Source organism: Pleurotus ostreatus, assembly GCF_014466165.1.
Source record: "Pleurotus ostreatus strain PC9 chromosome Unknown scaffold_6, whole genome shotgun sequence".
In the NCBI taxonomy this organism is placed as follows: Eukaryota; Fungi; Basidiomycota; class Agaricomycetes; order Agaricales; family Pleurotaceae; genus Pleurotus; species Pleurotus ostreatus.
The window spans coordinates 918,584-934,533 of record NW_023503161.1 but is presented as its reverse complement, the minus strand read 5'-3'; the positions used below and the strand labels follow the sequence as shown (position 1 = coordinate 934,533).

Genomic DNA, 15,950 nt, shown 5'->3' with positions numbered 1-15,950 from the left:
GATAAGGCAAGCTCAATTCACTGCAAATTTAGATACGCCCAGAATAGATCACTGACGCCACAGCGCTTCGAATAAGTAGTCACTTAGAGACTTCGGTGGCAGCGAAGTGGCGGAGTGGGGGTCATTGTAGAAGTAATCTTCATCTCGAACCGCAAGGACGCCGTGCCTGATCAAGACGTCGAGAATAGTCAGCACAAAAATACCAATGTCTAAAGTTATGACGGGGAATATACTACGCACTTCGCTTTAACGTGCGATCGTAGCCCGTTAAAGGTGAACAAACCCAACTTCTCTTTCCCTTCTTCCGCCTTTTTCGTGGGTGGGGCGGCAGCATCAGTTGCTTTGCTGGTGTTCGTACCAACCGTACCAGCTATATGTTTGCCTGTTCTCGATTGCAAGCAATGTCTACAACCAAATCTTTTCATTGGTTGCAGAGATTTCTCTGAGCCAACAAGAATCTTCTTCGTAAGCCCGTGTGCGATTGGGTGCGTTAAGATAAGATTCGCTTCGTATTGCTTCAGCACGGCGACCTCCATATTATCGTGTCGATGAGCGTGTTCGGCCTGATATTGAATTGAAATTAGTCAGGGGGACAGTCTTTGGAGCTAAGGGCCACATACGATGGCCTCAAAACCCATTACAATGGCCGCTTCGCATGAGGAGCATGCAAAGACAGACCCCATACCTTTCAGTTCCGATAAAGACTCAGGGAAACTAGGATCAACGGAGGTGGCCACCAGAACCTTCGTGATCACGTTTATAGCCTGCACATAAGCGTCGTTGACAATGCATACGGAGTTTGTGTTAGAGGCAATGCTAAAGAAATCATACCTTCTCATCTGCTCTGAACCAATCTGCGTTCCATTTAGCGTTCTCCGCGCCCAAAGATGGACAACTGTGTCCGCAGGCATCCTTGAATTCTAGACTGCGCTTCTTGCCGATGAAATCATCTTTCCTGGTCCCCTCGCACCTCATGCACACAAACCGAGCATCAACCCTCTGAACAAGATGGAGACCCTTCAGGTCTGAGGTCTTCCATCCCGGAGACCCCAATATGCAGCACATCCTCGCCTTAGCATCATTCACCCATTGCTTGATCTCGTCGTTCAATACTTTCAATACTAGCCCATTCGACTTCAACTGTGCGTCCATGTCCGTATCGACGTCGGCCGACGCGGTTTGCAACGAAGAGATGATGGGGAATGTTTTGAATGTGGCTAGATTTGGCAGAATCATCCTCGCGTTTCCTTCTGAGGATCGAAGACGATTATAGTGGTTTTCAATGATGCGGATCCGTTCCCTTTGCGCCAATAGCTCCTTCCGGTTGTGATTCTTCTCGATTTTGACAATCATCTCATCTGAGACTGTCTTGGAAATAACCTCGAGATCTTGTGGGAGTGAGGGACTACACAGCACGGGGTACAGACGATCAACGTACCTTGATTCGATATTTCTTGACCATCACCACTCCGAAGTGCATATAGAGTACTGAAGGCCTTCGTAGTCTTGAGGTCCCAAAAATTCCAGCCCCACCGTGCGCAAATAGTTTTAGCTCTGTCATGGTGTTAGCGATGGCCACGACCAACGATAGTTGACTATACACACATCTGGTCATTCAGGACTTTGCAAGTCTTTCGATGGGCACGATACCTGCGGTACCATGCGAACAGTCTAGCATAGAACTACGCACAATCATGCCTGAATGAACAACATGCAATGAAAACACTGACCTCCATATGCACTTGAACCCAAGCACGGTTAGTATCACGTTCCTGGATGTAAGCAGTCCTCGCCTCTGGAGAGATTTCTGTGAGCAGGAACTGAGCGGCTGCGGCGTCCCGATCTTCTCTCCGCATGTACAATTTTTGCCCAGTTGGCCAAGAATGAAGCAGCTCTATGCTGCCTTCTATTGACATAGTTGGCGAGGAATCTCAGATAGTCAGATAGATAAATGTATGACGAACCGAAGCAGACATCATTTTCGGCCACAAGGTACCATCTTCGTAAGTGAATGTCCGGACCCCGCATACTCATCGGGTGCATTTGAGATCTGAAATTGGTATGATCAGGTCGGAGATTAGGATTGAACGTAGCGAGCAATATTACACGATAGTTTTGCAGCATTGAGGCTAAATACCGCGAACATAGTGTCTTACGCCAAATGAGTGTATCACATCACTCACCGAAAAGCAAAGGCGAATCCTCAACGCGAAGGACGCATAGCTTCTCGTTACATACTTCTGGCAGACCTGTTCCACTCGCATGAGTATGCTAGACATCATAGTAATGATACTGAATCATACGCACCGCGCAATGGCCACCGTCAAATACAAATGCTGCGTATGCTGGTTCAGGAAACATCGGCAATGGGTCTGGCAGAGCCTCAGGGGTCATGGTCTCCCTCACACGTCGCCATATGAAAGAGTTGCGGACATCGACTAATGTAGAACAGAGATATTTGCTGCATCGTGCAATTGCGAGCAGATCTTTAGGAGAAGTACAAAGAGTCAAGATCTCTGCAAGAACTTCGACCGGGATGGTGTGGGGGTAACAGGGTGTAATTTTGGTTTCATCCGTCGCCTTGCGGCGTCGCTGTCGCTTGGAGGGCTTCGCTGACATGTTTCTGAGTGGCGACTGTCTGAGGACTGACTTCCATCCCTTCGATCGCGAAGACGACACGTGCTCAGAGCTCGAAATAGGAGCTTCTATAGTCCACTGGAGTAAGGTCTAGTAAAGTGCTGTGGGCTCAAATTTGATTCACAAGTTTTTTACCTATACCTTTCCAAGAAGAAATCGGGCTATTTGGATCATCGTGCTCCATCATATCTACAGTTTTGCGATTGGATCGCTGGGTTTGACGTGCGATAACAGTCCTCAATTGAGGTATTAGTGATAGAAAATGGATAGTCCATTATAAGTTTTCAATGAGTAAATTTAGTGTCTACTCTCTCCCAGTTATACGGACACACGCATGTCGTCCGATGTGTGAGTGCATGGGCAAAGTCAAACGACAGCACGAGTAGGATCCTCAAAAGACATCAAGTGACATCTGAAATTTTCATAGATAATATTTGCTCGCCTTGGGGGATATTCTAGAGCAGGTTATCCTTTAAACGATGTTCTCCGATGATTCCTTTCCCCCCATATCTCCTATCCAGCAACCACACGTGATCTTCCCTCGTTACACGTCTCCTCAATTCCAGTTCATAACCATTTACTTCCATGATGCTCTTGGGTGCACTCATCCTCCTCGTACCGCTCGTGCAGGCGTCGGTTCTGACACTCCAGTCGCCGAGATTTACGATTACTTCCACAAATGCATCTCAAGCACGAGCGGAACCGTAAGCAATGTCCTTTCTCAGCCAGCGCGTGCGAGGCTACTGAAGGACACCACGCAGGATATCTCTGGTGAAAAAGGCTTCACCTCCCCTTAGCCTAGGGCCCACCGATACCCTCAAAATCACCTTCCAAGTGATCGAGAAGGACTCTGGAAATGGTGTTCAACCGCACCAGACCTTTCTCCGCTTCTACGACGAGGTTTCGCAGGAGGAGGGGATTCAGCCGCTACGAGTTAACAGCGCGGGGAAGGCCAAATTCGAACTGGTAAGTCGGCCCCACCGCCACTTTGTGTCTCATATCATTCAAGGGTTTCAGAATATGGCAAAACCTCCGTTGTCTTTGCCTCCGACATCGAAAGATCCCTTGAAAGTCACCCTCATCATTGGTTCGCACGTGCACTCACCCCTCAAGATTGAGCTGTTCGACCTCTATGTCCCCGCTTCGCACCCACCACCTCAGCACCCAGACGAGGCCTCCTTCCATCCGCTTCCAGTCATCCAGCACACTTTCCGTCCCGATCAGAAACTGCCCCCGACAACTATTTCTGCGGCTTTCTCCGCTTTGGTACTAGCTCCCTGGGTCGTCCTACTTGGCTTGGTGCGTCCCAATGCTTGTATTTCCAACGTGTCACTGACTGTTGCGTGAGCAGTGGGCCAAAATATCTCCGCGTGTACCGCGTCTCTTTTCCCCCAGCATCGTACCTTTCGTTGCTACCCTCACTGCCTTTGAAGTGTTGCTGTTTTGGTACTGGATTGAGCTCAAGCTCGGCCAGGTGCTGTTGTACGGTGCTATACTGGCTATCCCCACCGTCTTCGCGGGAAAGCAGGCTTTGGTCAGCATTGGCCAGCAGAGACTCCGTCAAAAATAGATATTTATTCTTGTATGTCCAAAATACGAACAACATTGTTGGCCACATATTTGAAGGACACCATCAGGCAATCTGTCCTATCCGTTCGTCGTCGTCTGCCGTTTTTTGGCAAGCTCCAAGATAGAAGAACGATAGGAGGGATCAGGGGTTCCTATGATCTCCCATCACCTGATATAGGTCCCGCAATTTTCACAGGGTGCAGTCCTTCAGCAGGTTGATTCTGAACGTTATCTACAGCCCAACGAGGTTGTATTTTGGCTTCAGGGATCGTTCATTCTTGCAGGTATTTTTCTCGCCATTTATCACAGGTCGTGTTGTCGACGTATAAATGCATCGTTTCGACCCTCAGCCTAGCTTTCTACGGCCCAACTAGTCAACCTCTGCGACAATGGGAGTCCCCTCCGAGCATGCGTCAAATGCTATCATCTACACCACCTACTGCGTCTTCCTGCTATTTGGTTTAGCCGTAGGCATAAAGTTCGCCAGGTCAAAAAGCGACTTTCTGGCTTCGCTTCGAACGCAGTCCGGTGCGCATTCCGAGTTATCTTATCTTGGATCCCAAAAATTGACGTAAAATATAGCTTTACCTCTCGCACTGAACTTCGCTACCTCTGGTCAGTAGATACTGGAAAAGACATGGAAAGGACAATCCAACCGTACGTTTGTAAAAGGCATTGCGGGTGCTGCAGCCTGTGGAGCAATCACCCATTTGGGGGACTGTCGAAGCAGGCAAGGCTGAGAGTCCTTCGGACAACCGTTTGAACTTGAACAGCATAATTGCTGCGTATGGAACATGCCTTTTCCAGTATTTTCCTTCTCTCCGAGTTTGTTCATACTTACATTTGTTGTAGGCTTGGGCTCTGGGATTCTATTCACGGTAACCACTTCTCTGCTTATGACCTATCTCGCGGTCTCACTGTCGATAGTATCCTGAAATTGGCAATATTGCTGGAGTGCAAGGCGTCTTGACATATGCAGTACGTTCTCATCCTTTCTTTATTCACTGCTGAACATTCAACTAACTCCATGTCAAAGATCGCATCGTCGTTGCCGATCATGACCTTCCCCTTCCTCGCTTCTCGCATCCGCAAGGCCTGCCCTCATGGATTCGTCCTCACTGAATACGTCCGCGAACGCTTTGGCATCGTCGCTTCGCTGTTCCTCAGCATATTCTCAGTCTTGACGATGGTGTGTATATTTTTCCAATATCACTCTAATACCACGCAAGCTAACACCATTTGCAGTTCTTGTATATGTGCTCTGAGCTCACATCCGTTTCCCTCGTCATCAACTCGTTGACAGGATTAAATGGTCTTCCTGCAACAATCGTGGAGGTAGTCGTGACGATTTTGTATACTGGTAGGCTCTTCAAACGAAGATTGTCTTTGTGTTTACTGACGAGGTTGGGCCGCAGCTGTCGGGGGATTACGCACATCCCTGATTACCGATAACATCCAAGGCGTTATGATCATATTCTTGATGATTATATGTACCATTGCAGTGGGCGTGAACGTGCATATCGTACGTTGAGCTAGATGTATCCCTTTCTTGTCCATACTAACGTTCATCGTAGGATAAGGGTGCTATTCCTGACTCTGGGTTGACCCACGCTACCAAGCTCGGTTGGCAGCTCCTGTATAGTAAGTAACCGACGCTCAATCATAAACTATTGTTATTCTGATGATCCATACTAGTTCTCCCTGTCGCCGTAAGCCTGCTGTTGGTGTATTCGCTGCCATGATATTGAGGCAAATTTCCAGATTGTATTCAACAATTACTTCCTATCTGGCTATTGGCAACGCGCCTTTTCCTCTAAGACAGACAAGGGTGAGCTACTTACTCTTGTTGTATACGCGTGGCTGACGACGTGTCTAGATTTATTCTGGGGTTGCTTCGGTGCCACTATTTTCATTTTTGTCATCCTCACCCTTGTCGGATTCTCCGGCATTCTTGCCAACGTGAGTCCTTCCACCTTCTGCTGCCGCACAACTTTTGACACGTATCGTACAGTGGGCAGGCCTCATCGACCCAGAGGTCGAAGGCGCGGGCAGCGCATCCTTCTTCATCCTGCTCTCAACGCTCCCTACTTGGGTTGTCGGCTTCTGCATCGTTTTCGCCTTGACGATGTCTTGCGCAGCCTACGATACACTCCAGGTCGCCATCGTTGCCACTCTCAGCAACGATGTCTTCCGCAACAAAATCAACATGTGGTGGGTGAGGATCATCCTCGTCGTCAACATCCCTGCTGTTGTGGTGGCTACAAAAGGCCTAAACATCTTGGTGCTGTTCTTGATTGCTGATTTGGTATCGGCGGCTCTATTACCCCCCATTTTGTTGGGGTTGATACCGAGCTTGTATTTCTTGAATGGCTTTGATGTAGTTGTGGGTGGCTTGGGCGGTGGGTACCTTAGAGGGACTTCATCAATAATTTATGAACTCACATATCAATTCTAGGCTTCTTGACGGTGTTCTTCTTTGGTCTTATTTATTACGACGGAAACGCGGCAGCTGCTGGAGGACTCCTTATCTTGGAGAAGGGCCTCTACGCCAATGACTGGTCCGCCTTTGGAGCTTTCGTCGCCGCGTAGGTTTTGCTTCTCCCAAACACTAAGCAGTGTAAACTGATTGGACTTGTCTTATTCCAGACCCGTTGGCAGCATGCTTTGGACAGCAGGGGCGTTCGGCCTTCGTTGCGCATACTACATGATCCGTTCCAAAAGGACCGGAGAACCTTTCCGAGTATTCGAGAGGAGAGAAGTCGATAGGGCCCGATTCGCTGACGCTGCGACTAGAGCAGGGATATTCATCCCGGACGATTTCAATGACGCGGGATCTACGGGCTCTGGAGTTGCTATCAGTGAAGGGGACAGGAAGTCTCCTGATGTTGGTGCTTCTGAAGACGTGAAGCGACCTGAGGATTTGGCAGCGTGAAGTCCCACATCCTGATACAAATAATTTCGTTTTTCTCCTCTCCAAATTCTTGCTTCGTTATGACTTCGAAGACTCCTGCTTGAGTCAATTAGTACTGATTACCTTTGAATACATTCAATGATTGACTGTCGCTCTACCTGGCATGGCTCTGACTATAACGCCAATATCGCTCGATCCTTCGTCGCCCTTTCACGCGAGGAATATGGTCGGTCGTATTTTAGCGCCTGGTCAGTACGCGTCATGCTTGGGCGCTTAGGCTCTCATCCTCTTCCTTCTTCACCATGGCCGACATAGATATGAAGCCTGCAGATGAATCCAAAGACAAGAAGGATGAGGCAAAGAAAGAGGAGCCCAAACCAGAGCCCCCAACCCCGGTCCAAGAAATCAAGACTAATATTGTTCTCATCGAACGCGCGGTGTCCACCCTTGAACCGCGTTTCACGCATCGCGTCCTTCGCTCCCTGACAAGCCTGCGGAAGAAGATCGACAATAAAGTGCTCAGAGATGCAATTGAAGCCGCATATCCCAAAGGTTGGCTTCAATTATATGTGACACGGTGTACAGTGCTTGATCGGTGGATACAGACTCTGCGGCAAAGAAATCACTGCTTAGTTGGGTCCCTGCGGCGGCGCCGTCTGACGATGCCATGGACGTTGAACCCACGACGAACTCGAAGACGGGTACCCCCGAACCTGTTCCAGAAGCCGATATCTACTTCCGTTTGCTAATTCTTCACCATCTATTATCATCACCGTCAACATATGCCAAAGCGGTGGAGTTGGCGCAGCAAACAGTGGAGAAAATGCAAGCTTTGAACCGCCGCAGCATGGACCCCATTGCGTCGAAGATCTGGTTCGCCGTGGAAAGGGCATATGAACTTGGAGGAGAATTGGCCGATGCTAGACCGTATGAATTGTCATCTAAAGGCTCTGAACCGTTGATTCATTTCGATAACTATGCCTTAGGTTATTCTTGGCTGCGCAGCGCACTGCTTCACTTCGGCATGATGACGAAACTCAAGCATCTCTGATTAACCGACTCCTCCGAAGTTACCTCCACTACAGCTTGTACGATCAAGCCGACAAACTCATCTCCAAAACCACCTTCCCTGTATCTGCTGCTAACTCCCAACATGCCCGCTACCACTACTTCCTCGGGCGAATAAAGGCTGTTCAATTGAATTACAGCGAGGCACACATCAATCTGCAGCAGGCAATCAGAAGAGCACCACCCCCAAAGACCGCCCCTGGCTTCTACCAGGCTGTCCACAAGCTGTTTGTTATTGTGGAGCTCCTAATGGGTGACATCCCGGAGCGGGGTCTTTTCAGACATGTAGTACTACAGAAGGCATTGAATGCTTACTTCGAACTTGTAAAAGGTCGGATCCCCTTTCACGGCCGAGTAATCTTTGTGTTGACCCTATCGATAGCTGTACGCACTGGGTCCCTTTCTCAGTTCCAGAGTACCCTTTCCAAGCACGCGGCACAATTCGAAGCCGACAAAACATATACCTTAATTGTCCGTTTGCGACAAAACGTAATCAAGACTGGTATCCGTAGGCTATCGTTGTCGTATTCGCGGATATCCCTACGCGATATCTGCGTCAAACTTCACCTTGACTCGGAAGAAGATGCCGAGTATATCGTTGGAAAAGCCATCAGAGACGGGGTTATTGAAGGGCGGATCATTCACGAGAAAGGCTGGATGGAATGCGGTAACCAGAAGAGCGGGTATGGTCCTGAAGTGAGCGATGCGTTTTCTAGGCGCATTGGGTACTGCTTGGAGTTACATAACGAGAGCGTCAAGGTTGGTCTAATCATTCTCCCTTTGGTATACATTCTGAGTATACGTAGGCTATGCGATACCCGCTCAACGCACATCGCAAAGAGCTCGCGGCGGCAGAGGTTGTCAGAGAACGGGAAAAACACATCGCAAAGGGGATTGAGGACGGGGACATCGATGATGACGACATGGGAGGCGATTTCTAGGATGCATTCACGTTGTGTAAATAGACCCGGTTGTTCGATCCACCCAATACTCTCAATCGGTTTCTGATTGAATGCTTGACTGGGGTATTCTACGACCAATTGGCCTGGATGATGATGAATTTCTGACCCAATGGCTGTTTGACGGTCACCGAGCTATAAACTCTGGCAGGGGGGCAGGGGGGCAGGGATCCTGATTCAGATGTTTCAGCGCTGCCAGCAACACTGGCCACCTCAGGTGGGCCACCGAGGAGGATGGGATATACCCTCCATAGACACAGCAAAGTTAGCGGCGCAGTCAAGTGTTACATTCTTGAAACCAAGAGCCAGGTTCGGCGTCACCGACCCACCCGCTGAACAGTTTTGTATTCGGCTATCTAGTTCTCATGAAACCCACAGATGGTCCTAATGAAGTTAATAATTGCCAGGAGTGATTCTTCCTTCACTCCGTCTGGTACATTGTGTAGCTCGTGACGAGCGCCCTACCAAATAAGCGAGATGGGATAAGTATGTTAATGTTTTCACGAAAGTAGACACGCACAGGATATGTGACCATCTTCTTGCGCTTAGCGGGTAATTTATCGTACAACTGCTGCGCGGCCACTGGAAGTGACCTGAAAAAGAGAAAGTTTGCCCCTTTCATAGCAGAGCATTGTGGGTCAGCCGTTCCATGGAAGAAAAGCACCTGAAGTACGAAGATGAGGCGTCTGAGTGTTAGCGAAGGGAAACAGATTCAACCATACCGCGACATCCTCACGCCAATGCACATGGTTGTCAGTCAAGAGACGGCCTCCCTATCAGAGTCGCTGTCAAACGGTGTCCTGGTCCTGTACAATGTAGATATGTATGGAATAGTGAGGAAGGAGGACCTGTGGGGACTTTGAGCAAGTTTACCTCAGGCTTATTTCGAAGAGGGTACGGTATGTACGGATGAATGCGCGAAATCTGATGAGCCACCCACAGAAGCGCCTTCGGTGGTTCTCTGGTCAGCTTAACACACGGGCTTCCCGCGATAACACCAGGGATCAGAGTATCAGTTTCTGAAGGGCGATTTTGGCGAGCCATGTACCCCAGAACTATGTCTCCGCCCTAAGACATGCTCATTGAATACATCGGGATCATTGAAGACTACGTACCATGGAGCATCCCATGAGGAATACGGACACACCGAGGAATGCGCCCTGTACGGTGTTTATTGCCCATTCAAGGTCCTCAAGTTAGTTGGCTTCCCATACATTGACCCAGGAGTGCGGTTCTGAGCGTCGAGGGCAGTTCTCCCGAAACCACGCTGATCATAAGCGAAGACTGCGATACCATGGTCTGCGCTCCAGGAAGTATGAAAATGGGTATAGCGACCACAGTGCTCCGCTGCGCCGTGGGCGAAGACCAACACGGCGACTGGCGTATCTGGTGGTGTGCACTGTAAGGGTTGAACCCTTTCGTTCCGTGCAGTCCGGCTTCCCCTATCCCCTATCGACCCCTCTCCGACTCTTCGGACGCGCTCACCCAGGACTCGGACGTCACGAACCCGTACCGGACACACGTGATAACGGATCAGACAGCTTGGATCAATGTTTCGTCTCTCCTTGTTTTCGGACTCTAATATTTGGACTATACTAGCACCATCATTTGTTCCTGGTTCCTTTTCTTTTCGGACATTTCCGATATTTTCTTAGCTACAAAAACCGTCTATACTCGTAGTTAGAGGAATAAGATCTGTTTCCCCCCCACATCGAGTCAGAACCTAAGTCATCCGATGTTTTCTCCTCTTCGCTGTCAGAGTTCGCCGTTGTCCGAGTCCGAGTCCGATCCGAAGCTACTTTCTCCTGCCGTCCTTATCATTCTCCTGCTGTCCTCGTCGTACTATCCCACGCCAAGTTGTCTGTCCGCGTCTGAGCACGTCCGAAGCCATCCGAAGCCATCCGGAGCATCCGAAGTTCCTTATACGTTCTTTCTTACTCTCGGACTCATCGTTTATCACACTTAGTTCACTCAGGTGTTGCACGGACTTGTCCTGCCGGAGGCGGACCCTCGCATTTTATTAGACTATACTACTAGTCTACGCGTACATTTACTACTACAGCACGTCCGGGTGTAAAAGCGTACATCGCCGGGCTGTTTAGCCAAGCGTCGAGGAAGGGGGAGGCAGCCGTAATAGAGACAAGTCAGGTAGTCTCGCTATGCCCTTTCATCTTTTGAATACGACGATCAAGTTTGAGTGGGCGCAAGCATGGAAGTAGCAATTCCGGTCGTTTCTTCTTAGCGAAGGGTTACCGGAAACATTTGTTTAGACCAAAGGCCCACAAGAGGTGATGGACGAATCGATGATATTGAAACAAAACGGGCGTATTTCGAGAGGAAAGGGTCGGGATTCATTTAGTCAGGACGTTCCTGCGGCGACAAAGTTAGTAGCAAATTGACGAGAGCCGCGACACAGCAGTATTCTGAAGCAGGAGGCGGTACATATAATGATATTAAATAAACTACGTATCCACCACGTCTCCACATCAAACGGTCGTCCTTTCGGAATCCATGGAATCCCTCTTCGCCCTAAACATCGCAAACAATCTCCAAGACCCTCCTTTAGATCCCTCGCCATCTACAGCACGCCGCTCGTCTCCGTGCTCGGCGTGTTCACTTGTGCTCATGATTTGTTCTTGAGGCACTGATGCTACTAGCTTCTCGAAAGCAGATTTCCACCATGACTCGTGGCCACTGCTTTCCCAAGCATACCAAATACACCAAACGATAAGGGCCGTAATGACGACGCACACAGCTCCCACCAGCAGACGAGTGACGAGACTCGTCGAATCGAAACACAAGAAACTGAAAGAACCCACGAATGCTAGCATCCTAAGTATATAATAATCAGTATCGCCCTTTGATGGAGAGGCCTCGGACTTACGCCCACATGAGCAGTGCGTATGGAAGGCTGTAAAGGATGGCCAGTATTTCCAAAGAATGCCTGCTCATGAATCTCATCTGCGAAGGCGAATTGACAGGTAGAGCGCGTGAGCAGCGGTAGGATTTAATAAAATGGGCGCTACTCACAGCCTCAGGAGCACTCTCTTTGCCCTTGGTCCTATTTTGTCTGACAAGCAACAGGCCGAGAATGATACTGCCGATACTCATGGCTATGGACAGATAGCTGGAGATCTGTACCGGAGTTCGGGTACCATCTGCGCCGCCATCATCAACGCTCTGGATAGCCAGGACCGCAACGTTCGCATTCAGCAACACGGTGGCCTATGCGCACATGATCGCATTTAAGAAGCACTTCGTACATATCATCTAAGACACTCACATAGAGGATAAATTCCTGCCATTCGTTGTTTAACCTAGAGATGACCTTGTTGATGTGCATGGCGTACACGATTTGATCGACGTATATATCACGAAGCATGCGGAGATGGACTTCAGGCGCGCTGAAGAGCATTGGTGATAGTAATGTAATGAGATAAGATCGGCCATCCGATTCGTCGTATATGGCCTGATTTCGACCCAGCCGAGCAGCAGGCTGGCCATGAAAATTGATGAACCGATGACGGGCTGTGGATGATACAAATTAGCACAAAGGCATTACCTGATCGGTGTGTAAAACAACCTCTGATGTGCATGAATCTACCTAGTGAGCACGAATACAAGTGATTAGATATCGGAGGGGAAAGTCTACATTCAAAACTCACTTAGAAGACACATCGAGCCTGGGGCTAGTTTGCCGACTTGTTCTATGATGAAGGTGATTATTGGTGGGAGAGCGACTAGAAGGTGAAGGGAATATTTACTTTCTGCGGCCGTGACAGCCTGAAGCATGGTTTTCAGTTCGTCTTCGGTAGACTCAATGGTGGATAGTGGGGAGGTGGAAACATCTATATATGGACGGTGTTCTACCCCTGTTCACTTTACTTTAGACGACTTACCTCCAAGAGCGTGGGTGAGCATATCTCTGAGCTCGTCAACCAAATCCTGCGTTATTTTTCTAGTGTGAGGGAAAAACTCGCAATGAAGCCTAACTCAGATGATGAGGTCGGGGGAGTAACCTAGTGCAACAATTAGGACATCGACTGTGAACCCAGCACCGCGAACTCACCAAGTTATAAAGGCCCTAACCAATACTGAGCCTCAAGTTCATGTCCTAGCAGACGGGTTAGGCAACAGGCTAATCAATGATGGGAGCTTCTGACGCACGTATATGTGCATCCGCAGTTACACCAGGGACTTCATTCCAATCGGGAAGATCAGCTTTTTCGAACTCGTCTAGCCAGAAAATGCTTCGATTCTCGTGGTCGACGAGATAATAACCACAACGACCTTTATCCTCTCCAGCCTCTTCCAAATCAAGGACAAGTTCGGTTGATGGATCGAGGTCGATGCCGTTAGCTTCGACGAAATATGTGAAGGAGTTTACCAAGCCCGAGATGGTCTCGAGCACGGCCGGCGTTCGAAGGCTAGCATCGGTGAAGATATTCTGAGGATGAATAAATTGAATAGGTCAGATAGATATTCAAAGATTCACATGTATTGTCACCTTGGATTCATGATGAAAATACAACGCCCCTTCAGGATGTTCATACGCAGTCCAATCAGTCAGAGCAGCGCTATAGCGGTTGTTCAACAATGTGTCATCAATCTGGAATAAAATGAAAACCCACTCTGCCATCCTCCGGGATAACGGTGGTATCTTGGTATCCTCCCATACGCGAGAGCTTGAACACTGCTCAAGAGGTGATCTCGAATACACAACGAATCCTCACCTACATCTTTCTGGGTCGCTCATATCGTTTAAAATAGGTAGGCGAAATCGCCCAGAAATCCGGATTCTCGCGGCACAACATGGGGGGACCGTTATCTTCCACGATGCTCAACATTGGAAGGAACATGGCGCTTGAGGAGAAATCGCACCTTTCTGCTCGGTCGTAGGAGAAGCTACATTCTGGTACAATTGGAGAGTCGTCGTTAACGGGTCGGTAGGGTGTGCGATCGAAGCCAGGGGGGTATCGTTTGAGCGTAGAACCGTCTCCGAGTCTGTATGGCCGTCCTGCGGTAGCGCAGCCACTCCCGGGGTTCGACTAGCGGCGAGGACCGTGCAGGGTTCATCGCAAGCTTTCCACTTGACCGCCGCCTCTCCGTTTCCACATCCCTGAGACTGTCCTTCGGACAAATTGCAGCGCTTGCGCAAGAAGGGTATCGTCCGCCGCAGAAAAGATACAAATGCGAGCAGCGGCCGAAATTTGCGCTGTGTTTTCTGTAAGAAGCGCGTTACTTGCTGTAAGAGTCGAAGCAATGCCGATAGACGACGATAGTAGTGATATATCATGAGTGGCAGAGAGCAAACATGGCCTCGAGGAGAGCTAATGTTATAACTTAATGATACCTTGCCTGCCTCACGGGTTGATGCGGTGTAGCAGTTATGGGCGCTTATGCTCTGAATGGCTCGAGTCAAAAAGTGCAAGTCAAGTTTGGAGTCGAGATGCAAGATACCTCCGTCTTATCGGGCGTAAAGGCACTTATGGAAGGGATATAATTGATTAGACACTAACATCAGAATGAGCATTACTTTTATCTACAGGTAGCCCCACTTTTAAATTCTGGATCTTTTAGACTGAGGCGTCCATGGAATTGTATCGTCTACGTGTCGAGCATCGTTGGGCCTAGGGTCAGGTGGGGAAAGATCATTTCCACGGCCAAGGGGCGTGTTGGACGTTGTGCGGTTCGACTCATTAGCTGTGAGGCGCTGCGGATTGAACGCTTCGTGGCTTGCGTAAGGTTCAGCCCTGTGGTCGCTGTCGCTGATTGCAGGCGGTACACCGCCGCCTATCCGTAACGCCTCCTGACGCTCGTGCTGTTCCTTAGCCTCAATTAATGCCGCATTATGTTGCACCTTCTGCTGGCGCAGAACGTCAGCTTGTAGCTCCTGTCGACACAGTAAGTGGGCGCGATTTGAACCGAATTGTACCCAACGAACCTCGATAGTTGGCGGATGCGCTCGCGTATGGCTGAGCCAAGACGACCACTGAACTACAGCAACGATCAGCAACGAGAGCAGATTAGCGGGACTGCCACGCACCAGCCAATCTCTTCTGACCACCAACATATAGCCACATGTCGTCTTCCTTGTAGTATTTTACGCTTCGCCGCGTCCTCGAAGCTGTCAATTCACGCGTCATGTTCAGCGCGAACATGTGAGACTCTTTCTCTCTCACCGTTGTTTGGATTGGCCCACTCGTAATATCTATTGCCTAGATTTATAGGTCAACAGGACGCATGTATCTTGGGCACCATTCACCTTCCAAATCGCCACCAACGAATCGCGTCTATTGGAACCTGAGAATGATCCACAGGCGGAAGGACCATGGCAGCTACTCACGGGTTTATTTATACCAACCATATTCCACAGGCGTCGAAGGAAGGACATGATGATTTACTAAACCTCAAGCTGAAGCGCTGACCTCCGAGAGTGAGAGGAACTCGACAGATGCTAAAGAATATTAGTCAGCAGGAAAGGGGCGAGCACAGGGGCGATACCTCCTCAATCAGTATTCAGTCGGTCTGTTGACCGCTTCTATACTGCCAACGGCCACCAGGAGCGAATGATAAATGTAGTATTGTATGGTATCTGAGCGTAGCACAGCTCAAAACCGATCAACACATATATGATTCAGTAATCAAGAGCCCTAAGTTGCAAGTCATTATTGACCTGTCTTCCTACGAACTAAGTATGCTACCCCGACAAAACGTTGCAAAAGAAACGGGAAACGATTATCAGCACTTAATTGTGCTTGGTTACCGTCAGCATAGTATGCATAAGCGTGCATTACGGGCTGTTA

At 49.1% G+C, this 15,950-nt stretch overlaps 6 protein-coding genes across 6 annotated transcripts; 3 read left to right on the top strand and 3 right to left on the bottom strand.

Annotated features, from left to right (window-relative positions):
* Positions 1-48: 48 nt before the first annotated feature.
* PC9H_008567 (uncharacterized protein) lies at positions 49-1,916 on the bottom strand (the record flags this gene model as incomplete). The annotated part of the gene is made up of 7 exons (XM_036778076.1): positions 49-166; positions 241-563; positions 621-764; positions 832-1,388; positions 1,439-1,554; positions 1,606-1,682; positions 1,731-1,916. 7 exons carry the CDS (start codon positions 1,914-1,916, stop codon positions 49-51), a joined length of 1,521 nt encoding a protein of 506 aa, XP_036629504.1.
* A 1,306-nt stretch (positions 1,917-3,222) lies between these two features.
* Positions 3,223-4,207, top strand: PC9H_008566 (uncharacterized protein; the record flags this gene model as incomplete). Its single annotated transcript, XM_036778075.1, has 3 exons — positions 3,223-3,341; positions 3,399-3,936; positions 3,989-4,207. The coding sequence occupies 3 exons, from the start codon at positions 3,223-3,225 to the stop codon at positions 4,205-4,207; spliced, it is 876 nt and encodes a 291-aa protein (XP_036629503.1).
* A 388-nt stretch (positions 4,208-4,595) lies between these two features.
* PC9H_008565 (uncharacterized protein) lies at positions 4,596-7,138 on the top strand (the record flags this gene model as incomplete). Its single annotated transcript, XM_036778074.1, has 14 exons — positions 4,596-4,734; positions 4,789-4,821; positions 5,059-5,084; positions 5,134-5,184; positions 5,243-5,395; positions 5,452-5,566; positions 5,622-5,728; positions 5,781-5,847; positions 5,902-5,915; positions 5,968-6,034; positions 6,083-6,165; positions 6,218-6,605; positions 6,662-6,791; positions 6,853-7,138. The coding sequence occupies 14 exons, from the start codon at positions 4,596-4,598 to the stop codon at positions 7,136-7,138; spliced, it is 1,659 nt and encodes a 552-aa protein (XP_036629502.1).
* A 281-nt stretch (positions 7,139-7,419) lies between these two features.
* RPN3 (26S proteasome non-ATPase regulatory subunit) lies at positions 7,420-9,126 on the top strand (the record flags this gene model as incomplete). Its single annotated transcript, XM_036778073.1, has 5 exons — positions 7,420-7,686; positions 7,737-8,044; positions 8,104-8,516; positions 8,568-8,944; positions 8,992-9,126. The coding sequence occupies 5 exons, from the start codon at positions 7,420-7,422 to the stop codon at positions 9,124-9,126; spliced, it is 1,500 nt and encodes a 499-aa protein (XP_036629501.1).
* Positions 9,127-11,630: 2,504 nt separating this feature from the next.
* PC9H_008563 (uncharacterized protein) lies at positions 11,631-14,261 on the bottom strand (the record flags this gene model as incomplete). Its single annotated transcript, XM_036778072.1, has 15 exons — positions 11,631-11,976; positions 12,035-12,105; positions 12,175-12,369; positions 12,428-12,672; positions 12,728-12,748; positions 12,810-12,851; positions 12,909-12,992; positions 13,044-13,102; positions 13,138-13,163; positions 13,214-13,228; positions 13,334-13,591; positions 13,652-13,721; positions 13,882-13,972; positions 14,026-14,161; positions 14,235-14,261. The coding sequence occupies 15 exons, from the start codon at positions 14,259-14,261 to the stop codon at positions 11,631-11,633; spliced, it is 1,686 nt and encodes a 561-aa protein (XP_036629500.1).
* A 443-nt stretch (positions 14,262-14,704) lies between these two features.
* On the bottom strand, positions 14,705-15,511 carry PC9H_008562 (uncharacterized protein; the record flags this gene model as incomplete). The annotated part of the gene is made up of 6 exons (XM_036778071.1): positions 14,705-15,037; positions 15,089-15,141; positions 15,191-15,271; positions 15,327-15,362; positions 15,410-15,437; positions 15,491-15,511. 6 exons carry the CDS (start codon positions 15,509-15,511, stop codon positions 14,705-14,707), a joined length of 552 nt encoding a protein of 183 aa, XP_036629499.1.
* Between the last annotated feature and the right edge of the window lie 439 nt (positions 15,512-15,950).